The following is a 19,410-nucleotide window of genomic DNA, read 5'->3' on the forward strand; positions in this document are numbered from 1 at the left end:
TTTCGTTATTAATAGCTATTATTTTAGTAAATTAAGTATTTCGTATTAATAGCTATTGTTCTAGAAAATTAAATGTTTCGTTATTAATAGCTATAGTTTTAGTAAATTAAGTGTTTCGTTATTAATAGCTATAGTTTTAGTAAATTAAGTGTTTCGTTATTAATAGCTATAGTTTTAGTAAATTAAGTGTTTCGTTATTAATAGCTATAGTTTTAGTAAATTAAGGGTTTCGTTATTAATAGCTATAGTTTTAGTAAATTAAGTGTTTCGTTATTAATAACTATAGTTTTAGTAAATTAAGTAGTTCTAGAAAATTAAATGTTTCGTTATTAATAGCTATAATTTTAGTAAATTAAGTATTTCGTTATTAATAGCTATTGTTTTAGTAAATTAAGTGTTTCGTTATTAATAACTGTAGTTATAGAAAATTAAGTGTTTCGTTATTGATAACTATAGTTCTACTAAATTAAGTGTTTCGTTATTAATAGCTATAGTTTTAGTAAATTAAGTGTTTTGTTATTAATAGGTATAGTACTAGTAAATTGAGTGTTTCGTTATTAATAGCTATAGTTTTAGTAAATTAAGTGTTTCGTTATTAATAGCTATAGTTTTAGTAAATTAAGTGTTTCGTTATTAATAGCTATAGTTTTAGTAAATTAAGTGTTTCGTTATTAATAGCTATAGTTTTAGTAAATTAAGTGTTTCGTTATTAATAGCTATAGTTTTAATAATTTAAGTGATTAGTTATTAATAGCTATTGTTTTAGTAAATTGAGGGTTTCGTTTTTAATAGCTGTAGTTCTAGAAAATTAAGTATTTCGTTATTAATAGCTATCGTTTTAGTAAATTAAGCTCGCCTGGCATGTCCTAGCGCGGAATTCGCGCCACTCGTGATCCGAGGGTCGCGAGTTTGCGCCCACGTCGCGACAAACATGCTCGCCCTCCCACCCGTGAGGGCGTTATAATGTGACGGTCAATCCCACTGTCCGTTGGTAAAAGAGTAGCCCAAGAGTTGGCGGTGGGTAGTGATGACTAGCTGCCTTCCCTCTAGTCTTACAATGCTAAATCAGGGACGGCAAGCACAGATAGCCCTCGAGAACCTTTGTGCGAAATTCCAAAAAACAAACAAAAACAAACAAGTAAATTAAATGTTTTGTTATTAATAGGTATAGTACTAGTAAATTGAGTGTTTCGTTATTATTACCTATAGTTTTAGTAAATTAAGGGTTTCGTTATTAATAACTGTAGTTCCAGAAAATTAAGTGTTTCGTTATTAATAGCTATGGTTTTAGTAAGTTATGTTTTTCGTTATTAATAGCTATTGTTTTAGTATATTAAGTGTTTCGTTATTAATAGCTATAGTTTTAGTAAATTAAGGGTTTCGTTATTAATAGCTATACTTTTGGTAAATTAAGGGTTTCGTTATTAATAACTGTAGTTCTAGAAAATTAAGTGTTTCGTTATTGATAGCTATAGTTTTAGTAAATTAAATGTTTCGTTATTAATAGCTATTGTTTTAATAAATTGAGGGTTTCGATTTTAATAGCTGTTGTTCTAGTAAATTAAGTGTTTCGTTATTAATAACTGTAGTTATAGAAAATTAAGTGTTTCGTTATTAATAGCTACAGTTTTTGTAAATTAAGTGTTTTGTTATTAATAGGTATAGTACTAGTAAATTGAGTGTTTCGTTATTATTAGCTATAGTTTTAGTAAATTAAGGGTTTCGTTATTAATAGCTATAGTTTTAGTAAATTAAGGGTTTCGTTATTAATAACTGTTGTTCTAGTAAATTAAGTGTTTCGTTATTAATAGCTATAGATTTAGTAAATTAAGTGTTTTGTTATTAATAACTATAGTTTTAGTAAATTAAGTGTTTCGTTTTTAATAGCTTTCGTTCTAGTAAATTAAGTGTTTCGTTATTAATAACTATAGATTTAGTACATTAAGTGTTTTGTTATTAATAGGTATAGTACTACTAAATTAAGTGTCTCGTTATTAATAGCTATAGTTTAAGTAAATTAAGGCTTTTGTTATTAATAGCTATAGTTTTAGTGAATTAAGTGTTTTGTTATTAATAGGTATAGTTTTAGTAAATTAAGGGTTTCGTTATTAATAACTGTAGTTATAGAAAATTAAGTGTTTCGTTATTGATAGCTATAGTTCTACTAAATTAAGTGTTTCGTTATTAATAGCTATAGTTTTAGTAAATTAAGGGTTTCGTTATTAATAAATGTAGTTCTAGAAAATTAAGTGTTTCGTTATTAAGGGTTTCGTTATTAATAAATGTAGTTCTACAAAATTAAGTGTTTCGTTATTAATAGCTATCATTTTAGTAAATTAAGTGTTTCGTTATTAGTAGCTATTGTTTTAATAAATTGAGGGATTCGATTTTAATAGCTGTTTTTCTAGTAAATTAAGTGTTTTGTTATTAATAGGTATAGTACTAGTAAATTAAGTGTTTCGTTATTAATAGCTATAGTTTTAGTAAATTAAGGGTTTCGTTATTAATAACTGTAGTTATAGAAAATTAAGTGTTTCGTTATTGATAGCTATAGTTCTACTAAATTAAGTGTTTCGTTATTAATAGCTATAGTTCTAGTAAATTGAGTGTTTCGTTATTAATAGGTATAGTACTAGTAAATTGAGTGTTTCGTTATTATTAGCTATAGTTTTAGTAAATTAAGTGTTTCGTTATTAATAGCTATAGTTTTAGTAAATTAAGGGTTTCGTTATTAATAACTGTAGTTCTAGAAAATTAAGTGTTTCGTTATTAATAGCTATAATTTTAGTAAATTAAGTATTTCGTTATTAATAGCTATTGTTTTAGTAAATTAAGTGTTTCGTTATTAATAACTGTAGTTATAGAAAATTAAGTGTTTCGTTATTGATAACTATAGTTCTACTAAATTAAGTGTTTCGTTATTAATAGCTATAGTTTTAGTAAATTAAGTGTTTTGTTATTAATAGGTATAGTACTAGTAAATTGAGTGTTTCGTTATTAATAGCTATAGTTTTAGTAAATTAAGTGTTTCGTTATTAATAGCTATAGTTTTAGTAATTAATGGTTTCGTTATTTATAGCTATAGTTTTAGTAAATTAAGTGTTTCGTTATTAATAGCTATAGTTTTAATAATTTAAGTGATTCGTTATTAATAGCTATTGTTTTAGTAAATTGAGGGTTTCGTTTTTAATAGCTGTAGTTCTAGTAAATTAAGTGTTTCGTTATTTATAGGTATAGTAGTAGTAAATTGAGTGTTTCGTTATTAATAGCTATAGTTTTAGTAAATTAAGAGTTTCGTTATTAATAGCTATTGTTTTAGTAAATTAAGGGTTTCGTTATTAATAACTGTAGTTCTAGAAAATTAAGTGTTTCGTTATTAATAGCTATAGTTTTAATAATTTAAGTGATTCGTTATTAATAGCTATTGTTTTAGTAAATTGAGGGTTTCGTTTTTAATAGCTGTAGTTCTAGTAAATTAAGTGTTTCGTTATTTATAGGTATAGTAGTAGTAAATTGAGTGTTTCGTTATTAATAGCTATAGTTTTAGTAAATTAAGAGTTTCGTTATTAATAGCTATAGTTTTAGTAAATTAAGGGTTTCTTTATTAATAACTGTAGTTCTAGAAAATTAAGTGTTTCGTTATTAATAGCTATAGTTTTAGTAAATTAAGTATTTCGTTATTAATAGCTATTGTTTTAGTAAATTAAGTGTTTTGTTATTAATAGGTATAGTACTAGTAAATTGATTGTTTCGTTATTATTAGCTATAGTTTTAGTAAATTAAGTGTTTTGTTATTAATAGGTATAGTACTAGTAAATTGAGTGTTTCGTTATTAATAGCTATAGTTTTAGTAAATTAAATGTTTCGTTATTAATAGCTATAGTTTTAGCAAATTAAGTGTTTCGTTATTAATAGCTATAGTTTTAGTAAATTAAGTGTTTCGTTATTAATAGCTATAGTTTTAGTAAATTAATGGTTTCGTTATTTATAGCTATAGTTTTAGTAAATTAAGTGTTTCGTTATTAATAGCTATAGTTATAGAACATTAAGTGTTTTGTTATTAATAGGTATAGTTTTAGTAAATTAAGGGTTTCGTTATTAATAACTGTAGTTCTAGAAAATTAAGTGTTTCGTTATTAATAGCTATAGTTTTAGTGATTTAAGTGATTCGTTATTAATAGCTATAGTTTTATTAAATAAAAATTTTCGTTATTAATAACTGTAGTTCTAGAAAATTAAGTGTTTCGTTATTAATAGCTATAGTTTTAATAATTTAAGTGATTCGTTATTAATAGCTATTGTTTTAGTAAATTGAGGGTTTCGTTTTTAATAGCTGTAGTTCTAGTAAATTAAGTGTTTCGTTATTTATAGGTATAGTAGTAGTAAATTGAGTGTTTCGTTATTAATAGCTATAGTTTTAGTAAATTAAGAGTTTCGTTATTAATAGCTATAGTTTTAGTAAATTAAGGGTTTCTTTATTAATAACTGTAGTTCTAGAAAATTAAGTGTTTCGTTATTAATAGCTATAGTTTTAGTAAATTAAGTATTTCGTTATTAATAGCTATTGTTTTAGTAAATTAAGTGTTTTGTTATTAATAGGTATAGTACTAGTAAATTGAGTGTTTCGTTATTATTAGCTATAGTTTTAGTAAATTAAGGGTTTCGTTATTAATATTTGTAGTTCTAGAAATTTAAGTGTTTCGTTATTAATAGCTATAATTTTAGTAAATTAAGTATTTCGTATTAATAGCTATTGTTCTAGAAAATTAAATGTTTCGTTATTAATAGCTATAGTTTTAGTAATTTAAGTGATTCGTTATTAATAGCTATTGTTTTAGTAAATTGAGGGTTTCGTTTTTAATAGCTGTAGTTCTAGTAAATTAAGTGTTTCGTTATTTATAGGTATAGTACTAGTAATTTGAGTGTTTCGTTATTAATAGCTATAGTTTTAGTAAAGTAAGTGTTTTGTTATTGATAGGAATAGTACTAGTAAATTGAGTGTTTTGTTATTAATAGCTATAGTTTTTGTAAATTAAGTGTTTCGTTATTAATATCTATAGTTTTAGTAAATTAAGGGTTTAGTTATTAATAGCTATAGTTTTAGTAAATTAATGGTTTCGTTATTAATAGTTATAGTTTTAGTTAATTAAGTGTTTGGTTATTAATACTTATAGTTTTAGTAAATGAAGTGTTTCGTTATTAATAGTTACAGTTTTAGTAACTTAGTGGTTTCGTTATTAATAGCTATAGTTTTTGTAAATTAAATGTTTCGTTATTAATAGCTATAGTTTTAGTAAATTAAGTGTTGGGTTATTAATAGCTATAGTTCTTTTGTTTAGTAACTTTACTCTTTTCTGACGACAGTCACTTTATTGGATACTTATTGAAACTGAAATTTTCTAAAGTTTCATGTTGGGAAGTTTAAGGAAGACTCTTAAACGTTGATGTTTCTTAATTAATACTGAGTTTCGATCCATTTCATTCTCGTACATTAATTAACTTTGTTTTTATTTCTGTTTCCTTTTTTACATAGCTATGTCAAGTTACCACTCACGATCTAGTTCCTGTTTTACAAAGATAAAACGAATCTCGTGTTTTAAATCTGAATATTAAAATGTATGCTCTACGATAGAACCGATTTTAAGTGCGATTACAATTTTTCAAAGCATTTTCAAGAAACTTAGATGCCATAATATTTTGACAACAGGCTTAGTAACAATATTCACAATTATTTGTATAAGGAACGACAAAAAGGAAAACTGTTGATTACGTCTTCCTGTAGTGATAATAACACTGACAGGGTTTTATTTATTTATTATTTACAGAGAATTAGACGCCTTCATTTACGATGCCACTGTCCTGGAGTATCTTGCAGGACAAGACAACGAATGTCGCCTTCTTACCGTTGGTTCCTGGTACGCTACTACAGGTTACGGTTTTGCTCTACCTAAAACATCAAAATACCTAGGGTTATTTAACAAATGGATGATACACTACAGAGAAAACGGTAAGTTTATAATAAGTGTTTTCAACAAATACTCTGTAGTTAATATCAAGAAAAGTGACTGCAGTTAAAGGCTGAAACAATGGTAATATTACTAGAAGAGTCTGTAGTTAAAAGTTGAAACAATGGTAATATTACTATAGGTGTCTGTAGTTAAAGACTGAAACAATGGTAATATTACTAGAAGTGTCTGTAATTAAAAGCTGAAACAATGGTAATATTACTATAAGTGTCTGTAGTTAAAGACTGAAACAATGGTAATATTACTAGAAGTGTCTGTAGTTAAAGGCTGAAACAATGGTAATATTACTAGAAGTGTCTGTAGTTAAAGGCTGAAACAATGGTAATATTACTAGAAGTGTCTGTAGTTAAAAGCTGAAACAATGGTAATATTACTATAAGTGTCTGTAGTTAAAGACTGAAACAATGGTAATATTACTAGAAGTGTCTGTAGTTAAAGGCTGAAACAATGGTAATATTACTAGAAGTGTCTATAGTTAAAAGCTGAAACAATGGTAATATTACTAGAAGTGTCTGTAGTTAAAGGCTGAAACAATGGTAATATTACTAGAAGTGTCTGTAGTTAAAACATAAACAATGGTAATATTACTAGAAGTGTCTGTAGTTAAAGACTGAAACAATGGTAATATTACTAGAAGTGTCTGTAGTTAAAGGCTGAAACAATGGTAATATTACTATAAGTGTCTGTAGTTAAAAGCTGAAACAATGGTAATATTACTATAAGTGTCTGTAGTTAAAGACTGAAACAATGGTAATATTACTAGAAGTGTCTGTAGTTAAAGGCTGAAACAATGGTAATATTACTAGAAGTGTCTGTAGTTAAAGGCTGAAACAATGATAATATTACTAGAAGTGTCTGTAGTTAAAAGCTGAAACAATGGTAATATTACTATAAGTGTCTGTAGTTAAAGACTGAAACAATGGTAATATTACTAGAAGTGTCTGTAGTTAAAGACTGAAACAATGGTAATATTACTAGAAGTGTCTGTAGTTAAAGGCTGAAACAATGGTAATATTACTAGAAGTGTCTGTAGTTAAAAGCTGAAACAATGGTAATATTACTATAAGTGTCTGTAGTTAAAGACTGAAACAATGGTAATATTACTAGAAGTGTCTGTAGTTAAAGGCTGAAACAATGGTAATATTACTAGAAGTGTCTGTAGTTAAAGGCTGAAACAATGATAATATTACTAGAAGTGTCTGTAGTTAAAAGCTGAAACAATGGTAATATTACTATAAGTGTCTGTAGTTAAAGACTGAAACAATGGTAATATTACTAGAAGTGTCTGTAGTTAAAGGCTGAAACAATGGTAATATTACTAGAAGTGTCTGTAGTTAAAGGCTGAAACAATGGTAATATAACTAGAAGTCTGTAGTTAAAGGCTGAAACAATGGTAGTAATATTACTAGAAGTGTCTGTAGTTAAAGGCTGAAACAATGGTAATATTACTGAAAGTGTCTGTAGTTAAAGGCTGAAACAATAATAATATTACTAGAAGTGTCTGTAGTTAAAGGTAGGAACAGAGCTGATCTCACTGATATTCAGAAATAATCACTGATAATAAATTAATGCATCAGAGCTTCATTAAAAATACAGTTGACAGTTACAGCTTCATTAAAATACAGTTGACAAGTTACAGCTTCATTAAAAATTTAGTTGACAATTACAATTCCATTAAAAATACAGTTGACAAGTTACAGCTTCATTAAAAATACAGTTGACAGTTACAGCTTCATTAAGAATACAGTTGACAATTTACAGCTTCATTAAAAATACAGTTGACAGTTACAGCTTCATTAAAAATACAGTTGACAAGTTACAACTTCATTAAAAATACAGTTGACAGTTACAGCTTCATTAAAAATACATTTGACAAGTTACAGCTTCATTAAAAATACAGTTGACAAGTTACAGCTTCATTAAAAATATAGTTGATAAGTTACAGCTTCATTAAAAATACAGTTGACAAGTTACAGCTTTATTAAAAATGGCCCGGCATGGCCTAGCGCGTAAGGCGTGCGACTCGTAATCCGAGGGTCGCGGGTTCGCGCCCGCGTCGCGCTAAACATGCTCGCCCTCCCAGCCGTGGGGGTGTATAATGTGACGGTCAATCGCACTATTCGTTGGTAAAAGAGTAGCCCAAGAGTTGGCGGTGGGTGGTGATGACTAGCTGCCTTCCCTCTAGTCTTACACTGCTAAATTAGGGACGGCTAGCACAGATAGCCCTCGAGTAGCTTTGTGCGAAATTCCCAAACAAACCAAAAAAAACTTTATTAAAAATATAGTTGATAAGTTACAGCTTCATTAAAAATACAGTTGACAGTTACAGCTTCATTAAAAATACAGTTGACAAGTTACAGCTTCATTAAAAATACAGTTGACAAGTTACAGCTTCATTAGAAATACAGTTGACAAGTTACAACTTCATTAAATTGCTGGTGTATGTTGTGATGTGATGTTCGTCACTCAGTGAATAATAGTAAATCAACAATACTAAATTTTGTATATGAATGCCTGATGATTGTATGAAAGAACAATATAAGATGTGTAATTAATTATTATCCTTGAAGGGTATAGAACTTTTAACATTTCCATATGGTTCCTATTCGGAAATAAACGACACTACTGTTGTGTCCAGTGTGTAAAAATAATGTTCACGTAACTTATAAAAACAAAAGACAGGGGGAGTTGATGACAAAACTAGAAATAAAAAATTGTTTTTAAACAATAAATTATTGTAAAGAAAATGAAACGATCTTCAATAATTATACAATGTTCATGACGTCACTGGTAATTATAGTAGTTGACGAGAACCACGATATAATAAGACAATTGAGCAATTTATTATTGTCTGTGAGGAAGTCGAAAATATACTGTAAAACCATTAATGATAGACTGTGTTTATTAATTGTTAATTTGAACTTATTTCTTTGTTATTAGGAGAACTGGAACGTCTTCAAAGATTTTGGTTGCAAGGAGCTTGCAAGCCAACAAAGAACAAAAGAAACGCAACGAATCCGCTGGATATCAACCAGTTTATGAGTGCCTTCCTTTTGTTGGGCTGTGGTGTCTTGTTCACGGTTGTCTTGCTGGGTATTGAACACATCTACTTTAAATACATCAGAAAACATCTTGCAAAAACTGACAAGGAGAGCTGTTTCGCTCTTGTCAGTTTGGTAAGTTTGAAGACGTGTTTCTAGTGTTCATATTGTTTCCAACATCTTCAACAACGTTTCTAAGCAGAACTTTCCCTTCTTTGCATTCAATCTGTTGGTTCGTTTTAAGCTTTCTGTACCATTTGTAAGTTTATTTGTTTTTGAATTTTGCACAAAGCTACTCGAGGGCTGTCTGTGCTAGCCGTCCCTAATTTAGCAGTGTAAGACTAGGGGGAAGGCAGCTAGCCATCACCACCCACCGCCAACTCTTGGGCTACTCTTTTACCAACGAATAGTGGGATTGACCATCACATTATAACGTCTCCACGGCTGAAAGGACGAGCATGTTTGGCACGACGGGGATGCGAACCCGCGACCCTCAGATTACGAGTCGCACGCCTTAGCACGTTTGGCCATGCCGGGCCACCATTTGTAATGGGTTATTATTAGAACGACTCTCTTCGACGTCCATTTCTTGTCTTTTGAACGGTCAAAGTGCATGCTTATGGGAGACGTTAGCTGTTTGACGTTACTGCACCTAGTGGCACAACAGTAAGTTAAAAGACTCATGACACTAAAACCTGCCTTTCGATATCTCTAGATAGCACAGCAAATAAAGCCCATTGTGTGCCATTGTGCTTAACTACAAATAAAAGTTAAATCACTGGGAGGGAAATTCATTGTCTGAATTTTAGTTCCATGTAATCTTTTATAAGACTTACATTAGAAATGTAACATATGAATGACAATCAATACGTGAACTATATAAACTCAGTCTCACTTTTGTGTGTCGGGCCAGCATTAAGTTAGTGGTTACCGAACCTATGTGATTTCGATAATATCTGATTCGCGTCCCGTTGCCTCAAAAGTGCCACCCACGCGGTAAGGCCGTGAGTAGGCTAAAATAGAAGCCATTAAATCCCACTATTTAGTCAGAGAAAAATATCCCAACAGTGGCGATGGGTGGTATTGGCTAGCTGCCTTTGATCTTATGATATCCCAACAGTGGCGATGGGTGTTATTGACTAGCCACTTATGATCTTAAGATATCCCAACAATGGCGATGATGTTATTGGCTAGCTGTCTTTGATCTTATGATATCCTAACAGTGGCGATGGGTGGTATTGGCTAGCTGCCTTTGATCTTATGATATCCCAACAGTGGCGATGGGTGTTATTGACTAGCCACTTATGATCTTAAGATATCCCAACAATGGCGATGATGTTATTGGCTAGCTGTCTTTGATCTTATGATATCCTAACAGTGGCGATGAGTGCTATTGGCTAGCTGCCTTTGATCTTATGATATCCCAACAGTGGCGATGAGTGTTATTGGCTAGCTACCTTTGATCTTATGATATCCCAACAGTGGCGATGAGTGTTATTGGCTAGCTGCCTTTGATCTTATGATATCCTAACAGTGGCGATGAGTGTTATTGGCTAGCTGTCTTTGATCTTATGATATCCCAACAGTGGCGATGGGTGTTATTGACTAGCCACTTATGATCTTATGATATCCCAACAATGGCGATGATGTTATTGGCTAGCTGTCTTTGATCTTATGATATCCCAACAGTGGCGATGAGTGTTATTGGCTAGCTGCCTTTGATCTTATGATATCCCAACAGTGGCGATGGGTGTTATTGACTAGCCGCCTATGATCTTATGATATCCCAACAATGGCGATGAGTGTTATTGGCTAGCTGTCTTTGATCTTATGATATCCCAACAGTGACGATGAGTGTTATTGGCTAGCTGTCTTTGATCTTATGATATCCCAACAGTGACGATGAGTGTTATTGGCTAGCTGTCTTTGATCTTATGATATCCCAACAGTGGCGATGGGTGGTATTGGCTAGCTGCCTTTGATCTTATGATATCCCAACAGTGGCGATGGGTGTTATTGACTAGCCACTTATGATCTTAAAATATCCCAACAATGGCGATGATGTTATTGGCTAGCTGTCTTTGATCTTATGATATCCTAACAGTGGCGATGAGTGCTATTGGCTAGCTGCCTTTGATCTTATGATATCCCAACAGTGGCGATGGGTGTTATTGACTAGCCGCCTATGATCTTATGATATCCCAACAGTGGCGATGGGTGTTATTGACTAGCTGCCTTTGATCTTATGATATCCCAACAATGGTGATGAGTGTTATTGGCTAGCTGCCTTTGATCTTATGATATCCTAACAGTGGCGATGAGTGTTATTGGCTAGCTGCCTTTGATCTTATGATATTCTAACAGTGGCGATGAGTGTTATTGGCTAGCTGTCTTTGATCTTATGATATTCCAACAGTGGCGATGAGTGTTATTGGCTAGCTGTCTTTGATCTTATGATATCCCAACAGTGGCGATGAGTGTTATTGGCTAGCTGTCTTTGATCTTATGATATTCTAACAGTGGCGATGAGTGTTATTGGCGAGCTGTCTTTGATCTTATGATATTCCAACAGTGGCGATGAGTGTTATTGGCTAGCTGTCTTTGATCTTATGATATCCCAACAGTGGCGATGAGTGTTATTGGCTAGCTGTCTTTGATCTTATGATATTCCAACAGTGGCGATGAGTGTTATTGGCTAGCTGCCTTTGATCTTATGATATTCCAACAGTGGCGATGAGTGTTATTGGCGAGCTGTCTTTGATCTTATGATATTCCAACAGTGGCGATGAGTGTTATTGGCTAGCTGTCTTTGATCTTATGATATCCCAACAGTGGCGATGAGTGTTATTGGCTAGCTGTCTTTGATCTTATGATATCCCAACAGTGACGATGAGTGTTATTGGCTAGCTGTCTTTGATCTTATGATATCCCAACAGTGACGATGAGTGTTATTGGCTAGCTGTCTTTGATCTTATGATATCCCAACAGTGGCGATGGGTGTTAGAGTGTTATTGGCTAGCTGCCTTTGATCTTATGATATCCTAACAGTGGCGATGAGTGTTATTGGCTAGCTGTCTTTGATCTTATGATATCCCAACAGTGGCGATGAGTGTTATTGGCTAGCTGTCTTTGATCTTATGATATCCCAACAGTGACGATGAGTGTTATTGGCTAGCTGTCTTTGATCTTATGATATCCCAACAATGGTGATGAGTGTTATTGGCTAGCTGCCTTTGATCTTATGATATCCTAACAGTGGCGATGAGTGTTATTGGCTAGCTGTCTTTGATCTTATGATATTCCAACAGTGGCGATGAGTGTTATTGGCTAGCTGTCTTTGATCTTATGATATCCCAACAGTGGCGATGAGTGTTATTGGCTAGCTGTCTTTGATCTTATGATATCCCAACAGTGACGATGAGTGTTATTGGCTAGCTGTCTTTGATCTTATGATATTCCAACAGTGGCGATGAGTGTTATTGGCTAGCTGTCTTTGATCTTATGATATCCCAACAGTAACGATGAGTGTTATTGGCTAGCTGTCTTTGATCTTATGATATCCCAACAATGGCGATGATGTTATTGGCTAGCTGTCTTTGATCTTATGATATCCCAACAATGGCGATGAGTGTTATTGGCTAGCTGTCTTTGATCTCATGATATCCCAACAGTGGCGATGGGTGTTAGAGTGTTATTGGCTAGCTGCCTTTGATCTTATGATATCCCAACAATGGTGATGAGTGTTATTGGCTAGCTGCCTTTGATCTTATGATATCCTAACAGTGGCGATGAGTGTTATTGGCTAGCTGTCTTTGATCTTATGATATCCCAACAGTGGCGATGAGTGTTATTGGCTAGCTGTCTTTGATCTTATGATATCCCAACAGTGGCGATGATGTTATTGGCTAGCTGTCTTTGATCTTATGATATCCCAACAATGGCGATGAGTGTTATTGACTACCTGCCTTTGATCTTATGATATCCCAACAGTGGCGATGGGTGTTAGAGTGTTATTGGCTAGCTGCCTTTGATCTTATGATATCCCAACAGTGGCGATGAGTGTTATTGGCTAGCTGTCTTTGATCTTATGATATCCCAACAGTGGCGATGGGTGTTAGAGTGTTATTGGCTAGCTGCCTTTGATCTTATGATATCCCAACAGTGGCGATGAGTGTTATTGGCTAGCTGTCTTTGATCTTATGATATCCCAACAATGGCGATGAGTGTTATTGACTATCTGCCTTTGATCTTATGATATCCCAACAGTGGCGATGGGTGTTAGAGTGTTATTGGCTAGCTGCCTTTGATCTTATGATATCCCAACAGTGGCGATGAGTGTTATTGGCTAGCTGTCTTTGATCTTATGATATCCCAACAGTGGCGATGGGTGTTAGAGTGTTATTGGCTAGCTGCCTTTGATCTTATGATATCCCAACAGTGGCGATGAGTGTTATTGGCTAGCTGTCTTTGATCTTATGATATCCCAACAGTGGCGATGATGTTATTGGCTAGCTGTCTTTGATCTTATGATATCCCAACAATGGCGATGAGTGTTATTGACTACCTGCCTTTGATCTTATGATATCCCAACAGTGGCGATGGGTGTTAGAGTGTTATTGGCTAGCTGCCTTTGATCTTATGATATTCCAACAGTGGCGATGAGTGTTATTGGCTAGCTGTCTTTGATCTTATGATATCCCAACAGTGACGATGAGTGTTATTGGCTAGCTGTCTTTGATCTTATGATATCCCAACAGTGACGATGAGTGTTATTGGCTAGCTGTCTTTGATCTTGTCTGTAAGTTAAAATTACGGTAGGCTATACACAGACAGCCCTTGCTCGAATATTCTAAGATTATTATTTATAAACTGTTCTTAGTGTGTTTGTTTGTTGTTATGATCAAAACTACACAAAGTGCTTTCTGTATTCTTCCACCAGATAGTGTCATAACCCCTATTTGATATGTCTTTAGACTTCACGCCCCCCGCTAACACAGCTGTAAGTCTACGGATTTACAACGCTACAATCAGGAGTTCGATTCCCCTCGGTGGGCTCAGCAGATAGCCCGATGTGGCTTTGCTATATGAAAACACTCAGACTACACGCCTAGCCATCAAGAGTGGGAAGGGGTCGTTTTCAAAGTAATCTCTCTCCTACACTAATTGGGACCAATGGATACGTCTTTCTAAAATTGTTTTTTTTTTAATTTCGCGCAAAGCTACACGAAGGCTATCTGCGCTAGACGTCCCTAACTTAGCAGTGTAAGATTAGAGACAAAACAGATAGTCATCACCACCCACCGCCCACTCTTGGGCTACTCTTTAACCAACGAATAGTGGGTTTGGCTGTCACAGCTAAAAGATGGATGATGTTTGATGTGAGGGGGGATTCGATCCCACAACCCTTAGATTACGAATCGAGCGCCTTAACAACCTGACCATCTTGGGTCATATTGCTACAGCAGAAAGCATTTCATATACTTTGGTAAGGCTGGATTAGTTTCCAATACCTTGCTCGGAGAGGATATATTTCAGGTATACTTCGTGCCAATAGATCTCGTGTTAATGAAATTACATGAGGTAAAGAGGTTTGCCTTTGTTTAATTAAAAAACTGTTTAAGAGGTAATAAAGACTGCTAATTGAAATATATTCCCTATTTGAAGTGTAAGTATCCATGTTGCTTTCTGATACCGCAGAGCATGGGGAAGTCCATAAGTTTCCGTGGGGCCGTCTTTGAAGCCCAAGACATGATGAAAGAGCACCGGTGTCATGACCCAGTTTGTGATACCCAGCTGTGGAAGGTTCGACATGAACTGGACATGACCCGACTGAAACTACGAGAACTTGAAAAACAATTAAACATACGGTAAGTGGCTTGCAAGTAGGATGCTGGATCGTATGGTACACACTGGGTAATGTATCATGAGGATGTCATAAGACCATGATGACCTAATTATTGAATGTTAAATAATGAATAAGGTACCTAAAATATGAAGGACCTGATGATATAATTATTGAACATCACTCAAGGGGTATGGTGGACAACACACGAAATGGACTGATGTCGAAATTATTAAATGTTAGGCAATGGGTAAGGTAGCTAAAACATGAAGAACTTGATGATGTAACTTTTGAACGTTAAACAGTGGGTAAGGTTACTAAAACGTGAAGAACCTGATGATGTAATTATTAAACATTAAACAGTGGGTGAGGTTACTAAAACGTGAAGAACCTGATGATGTAATTATTAAACGTTAAACGGTGGGTGAGGTAGCTAAAATGTGAAGAACTTGACGATGTAATTATTAAGCGTTAAACAGTGTGTAAAGTTACTAAAACGTGAAGAACCTGATGATGTAATTATTAAGCGTTAAACAGTGTGTAAAGTTACTAAAACGTGAAGAACCTGATGATGTAATTATTAAACATTAAACAGTGGGTAAGGTTACTAAAATGTGAAGAACCTGATGATGTAATTATTAAACGTTAAACAGTGTGTAAGGTTACTAAAATGTGAAGAACCTGATGATGTAATTATTAAACGTTAAACAGTGTGTAAGGTTACTAAAAGGTGAAGAACTTGATGATGTAATTATTAAACGTTAAACAGTGAGTGAGGTTACTAAAAGGTGAAGAACTTGATGATGTAATTATTAAACGTTAAACAGTGAGTAATGTTACTAAAACGTGAAGAACCTGATGATGTAATTATTAAACGTTAAACAGTGGGTAAGGTAGCTAAAATGTGAAGAACTTGACGATGTAATTATTAAACGTTAAACAATGGGTAAGATAGCTAAAATGTGAAGAACCTGATGATGTAATTATTAAACGTTAAACAGTGGGTAAGGTAGCTAAAATGTGAAAAACTTGATGATGTAATTATTAAGCGTTAAACAGTGTGTAAAGTTACTAAAACGTGAGAACCTGATGATGTAATTATTAAACATTAAACAGTGGGTAAGGTTACTAAACTGTGAAGAACCTGATGATGTAAGTGTTGGACGTTAAAAAATAGGTAAGGTTACTAAAACGTGAAGAACCTGATGATGTAATTATTAAACGTTAAATAGTGTGTAAGATAGCTACAACATGAACAACTTGATAATATAACGGTTGCACGTTGAACAGTGGGTAATATAGCTAAAACATGAACTACTTGATAATGTAACGGTTGCACGTTAAACAGTGGGTGAGATTGCCAAAACATGAAGGACTTGATGATGTAATTATTGAATGTTAGACAGTGGGTAAGGAACCTAAAACATGAGGAACCTGGTGATCGAATTATTGAATGTTATACAATGGGTAAGGTATTTAAAACACGAAGGATCTGATGAAGTAATTTTTATACAACGAGAGAATTATGTGTTAAAAAATAATTGAATTAATGCACATTTCATATCGAACCTTAAGTTATCTTAATTATAGCATGACGCGTATGAGTTACTGGAATTATATTTACTATCTTTTCTAGTTTTTGCATTTTAATGAAGCCACGAATCAACCAGCAAAACAATAAATCCAGCTTAGTGAGTAGACATCAACTATTGTTAATCAAATGGCGTATTTGAAACGAATGACTCGAAATATATTTTCTTTACGCTTGCATTTTGATATTTCTTTAAAAGCTGAGTTATAATCTTTTCGAGTTTGTTGCTATTCAAATTTAAAGCGAGAAAAATTAAAGAAAAATTGATTATTTTCGGTGGTGAGTGTAATCGCTAAGTTCACAGATGGAACCAGTCGGCCTTACATTGTGTCGTTCCAAAAATACACACGTGGGATTAATAAGATATGTGAAAATTACCTTCGTTATTAGTGTGATTTTTAAGCATTATAAGGCATCTACTTCTATTTTAGCAGTGGTTAGACAATGGTTTGCGTCCCGTTGTCACAAAATCGCACTTTGTACTTTGGAACCCAGAGGGTGCGTGGTTGGGTAAGGATTTTTCAGTTGTTTCCCTTGGGTGTTGTTGACTATTTCTGTCTTTTTTCTGTTCTCTTAGTTCAATTAGCTTTGGGCGAAATTCCTAAAATATAGAGTCGCGTTCATTTCAGCTCTTAGCCGTTTAAGAACGTGAAATAATGAGTTCTTAAAAACGGGATGATTTGACATTCATTGTTAAACTTCTACTGAAGCGATGAAAAAGATTAATTTTATATTAATTTATATTAGTACTAACATGAGTTCTTAGGTTTCCTTCTGTTTAGCCCCCACTCGCCAAATGGCACAGCGATACATATACCAACGTACAACATAAAATACCGGGTTGCTGTACTCGTGGTGAGCACCTTACAGATAAATTACTGTAGAGTGTTTTGCTCTTAACTGCAAACAAACCTTTTATTTAGAAGTGAGACAAATCATATCATTATTTATTTTCCATTTAACGATCTTACGTTTTTTTTTCATTTAAAATTAAAAATGTATTATCTTTCTTGTGTGTTTGAAGGTCGTCATCTGGTGAGCACGTCACACAAAGGGATTTAACCAGGAGTCACACCTCCACCAATGAGCTTCGTCTCGATGTTCCCTCATCTCACTCTTACTATCACAACAAACTTCGAAACACTGAAATCACTGAAATTGAAACTGTTTTGTGAGTTTGGTGTAACTTAGAGCACACTCTGGTGGGTGATTTGAATTTCAATAGTTTAGAGAATAATTTATTCGTATTGTTCTAATCCTTCGTAAATAATCAAATAAAAAACATTGACATACGTAGAAGAATCATATTTTAAGCACGAATTTATGTAATATGAAAGTCCATATTTACGTAATTCTTATTTGTACTAAGTCTTCTTCTTTTGTGGAGCTTAAAGAGGTTTTACCTATTCATTGCTTCTTCTAATATATTCTAATATAGTTTCGGATTCTCCTTTCTATTGATGATGATGGATATAGTTGATCAAATCAACTGAAGTGTTGTTGAAATATTCAGCATTGCACGTTGTTTAAACTTTATTGAAAACTCTGGTTTGATACTCAAAACGTTTTTTATCTCAACTTGGTAAAGACTCATGAGCACTATTTCCAGAAGACGGAGTTTTGTTTCTTGAGATAGACGTGTCAATTTTCCCACCTTTCCTTTACAGCTCTCTACAAACTCACTAATGTCTTAAGCTATGACTCAAATAGTTCGTCAGACCAAAAGCAAAGAAATCCAATGGAATCTGCGTCAGGGGACTTCACAGGCTTGTGGTTACGAACAGGATTCCTGTGGTTTATGAAACTACATCAGAAGATTTCACAGGTTTGTGGTCAAACAGGAATGCTGTGGTTTATGGAATTGCATCAGGGTAATTGACAAGTTTATTATCGAACAAGATTGCTGTAGTTTCAGTTTTTTTAAGGTACCTTGCTTGTGAAAACGTCTGTTTGATTTCAGATTTGGACTAGAAGTTTGTAAACCCTCGTCAACTTCAAATTAAATGCACCAGAAGATAGGACAGACTTCATTACAAAAGCCATTTTGGCGCCAAAAGTTTTCCTTTCATAAATGTAACGTTAGCTTTGCAAATTAGTGCGTTGGTCTTTAATAGTTTCGAGTTTCTGAAGTCGCTGCTAACCTACAAGAAATATTTGTTTCTCTGAACATTACTGAAGATTTTTTTATTTCTTAAAATATTTGAAATCCCTCTTCACTGTGCAACAGTTTTAGTGTAATATTATGTCTATATACGTTTAAAGAGAGTGAACAGGTGTCGCTCCAGCCATTAATCAACTTTTTAAAAGGTCTTTTATATGCCGAACAAACAGTGTTTGCAGATAATTGTTAATCACATAACCTAAGCTCTAAAGTAATTTTCACATCGTCTGGACAGTGACCTATATCACTACATTGTCTATTATTAAGTAGGGGATTAGGTGAAGAAATACCATTTCCTGTATAAAAAGTTCTGAGTGATTAAATGTAGCTTTCCATACAGGAAATATTGAATTATGAAATACTTTCTCCCATAGACGAAGTTGTAGGTAGTCACATATAATCAAACAACATTGAAAAGTCTTGAATGATGAAAAGTAATATTCTATATAGAAGCTTTGAAGTATGAAATGTAAGGTACTATATACGTAGCCTTAAGTAATGAAATAGAATTTATTATGAAATATCAAAATACAATTGTCAGTTCTATTAAATAAAAGCTTGAAATCTTAACACGAACTCCGCTGCTATAAGTTTTTCAAGTCAAAGTTTTTAATGTTAACGGAACTATATTTATACTTCTCTGTAGTTCAGCTTTACTGTGCAAAATTCGAACATGAATTTTTGTAACTTATATTATTCTGTAGTGAGTACAATCCAAGGTGATTTTCTGAACAGCGAATAAAGGAACG

General features: G+C 33.1%; 1 protein-coding gene across 2 annotated transcripts in view; it reads left to right on the forward strand.

Moving 5' to 3' along the window:
- Positions 1-19,262, forward strand: part of LOC143224740 (glutamate receptor ionotropic, NMDA 2A-like) — a 373,609-nt gene extending 354,347 nt beyond the window's left edge. The window contains exons 6-10 of one of the 2 annotated variants that reach the window (XM_076453004.1): positions 5,826-6,007; positions 8,967-9,202; positions 14,765-14,934; positions 17,525-17,702; positions 18,168-19,262. In XM_076453004.1, the coding sequence (XP_076309119.1) occupies positions 5,826-6,007; positions 8,967-9,202; positions 14,765-14,934; positions 17,525-17,675 (739 nt within the window). In that variant the 3' untranslated portion in view covers positions 17,676-17,702; positions 18,168-19,262. Of the gene's footprint in view, positions 1-5,825; positions 6,008-8,966; positions 9,203-14,764; positions 14,935-17,524; positions 18,054-18,167 lie in introns of those variants that run through there. The other variant, XM_076453003.1, reaches the window with a different exon arrangement.
- The last annotated feature ends 148 nt before the right edge of the window (positions 19,263-19,410 follow it).

This window comes from Tachypleus tridentatus, chromosome 9 (assembly GCF_004210375.1).
Source record: "Tachypleus tridentatus isolate NWPU-2018 chromosome 9, ASM421037v1, whole genome shotgun sequence".
Classification (NCBI taxonomy): domain Eukaryota; kingdom Metazoa; phylum Arthropoda; class Merostomata; order Xiphosura; family Limulidae; genus Tachypleus; species Tachypleus tridentatus.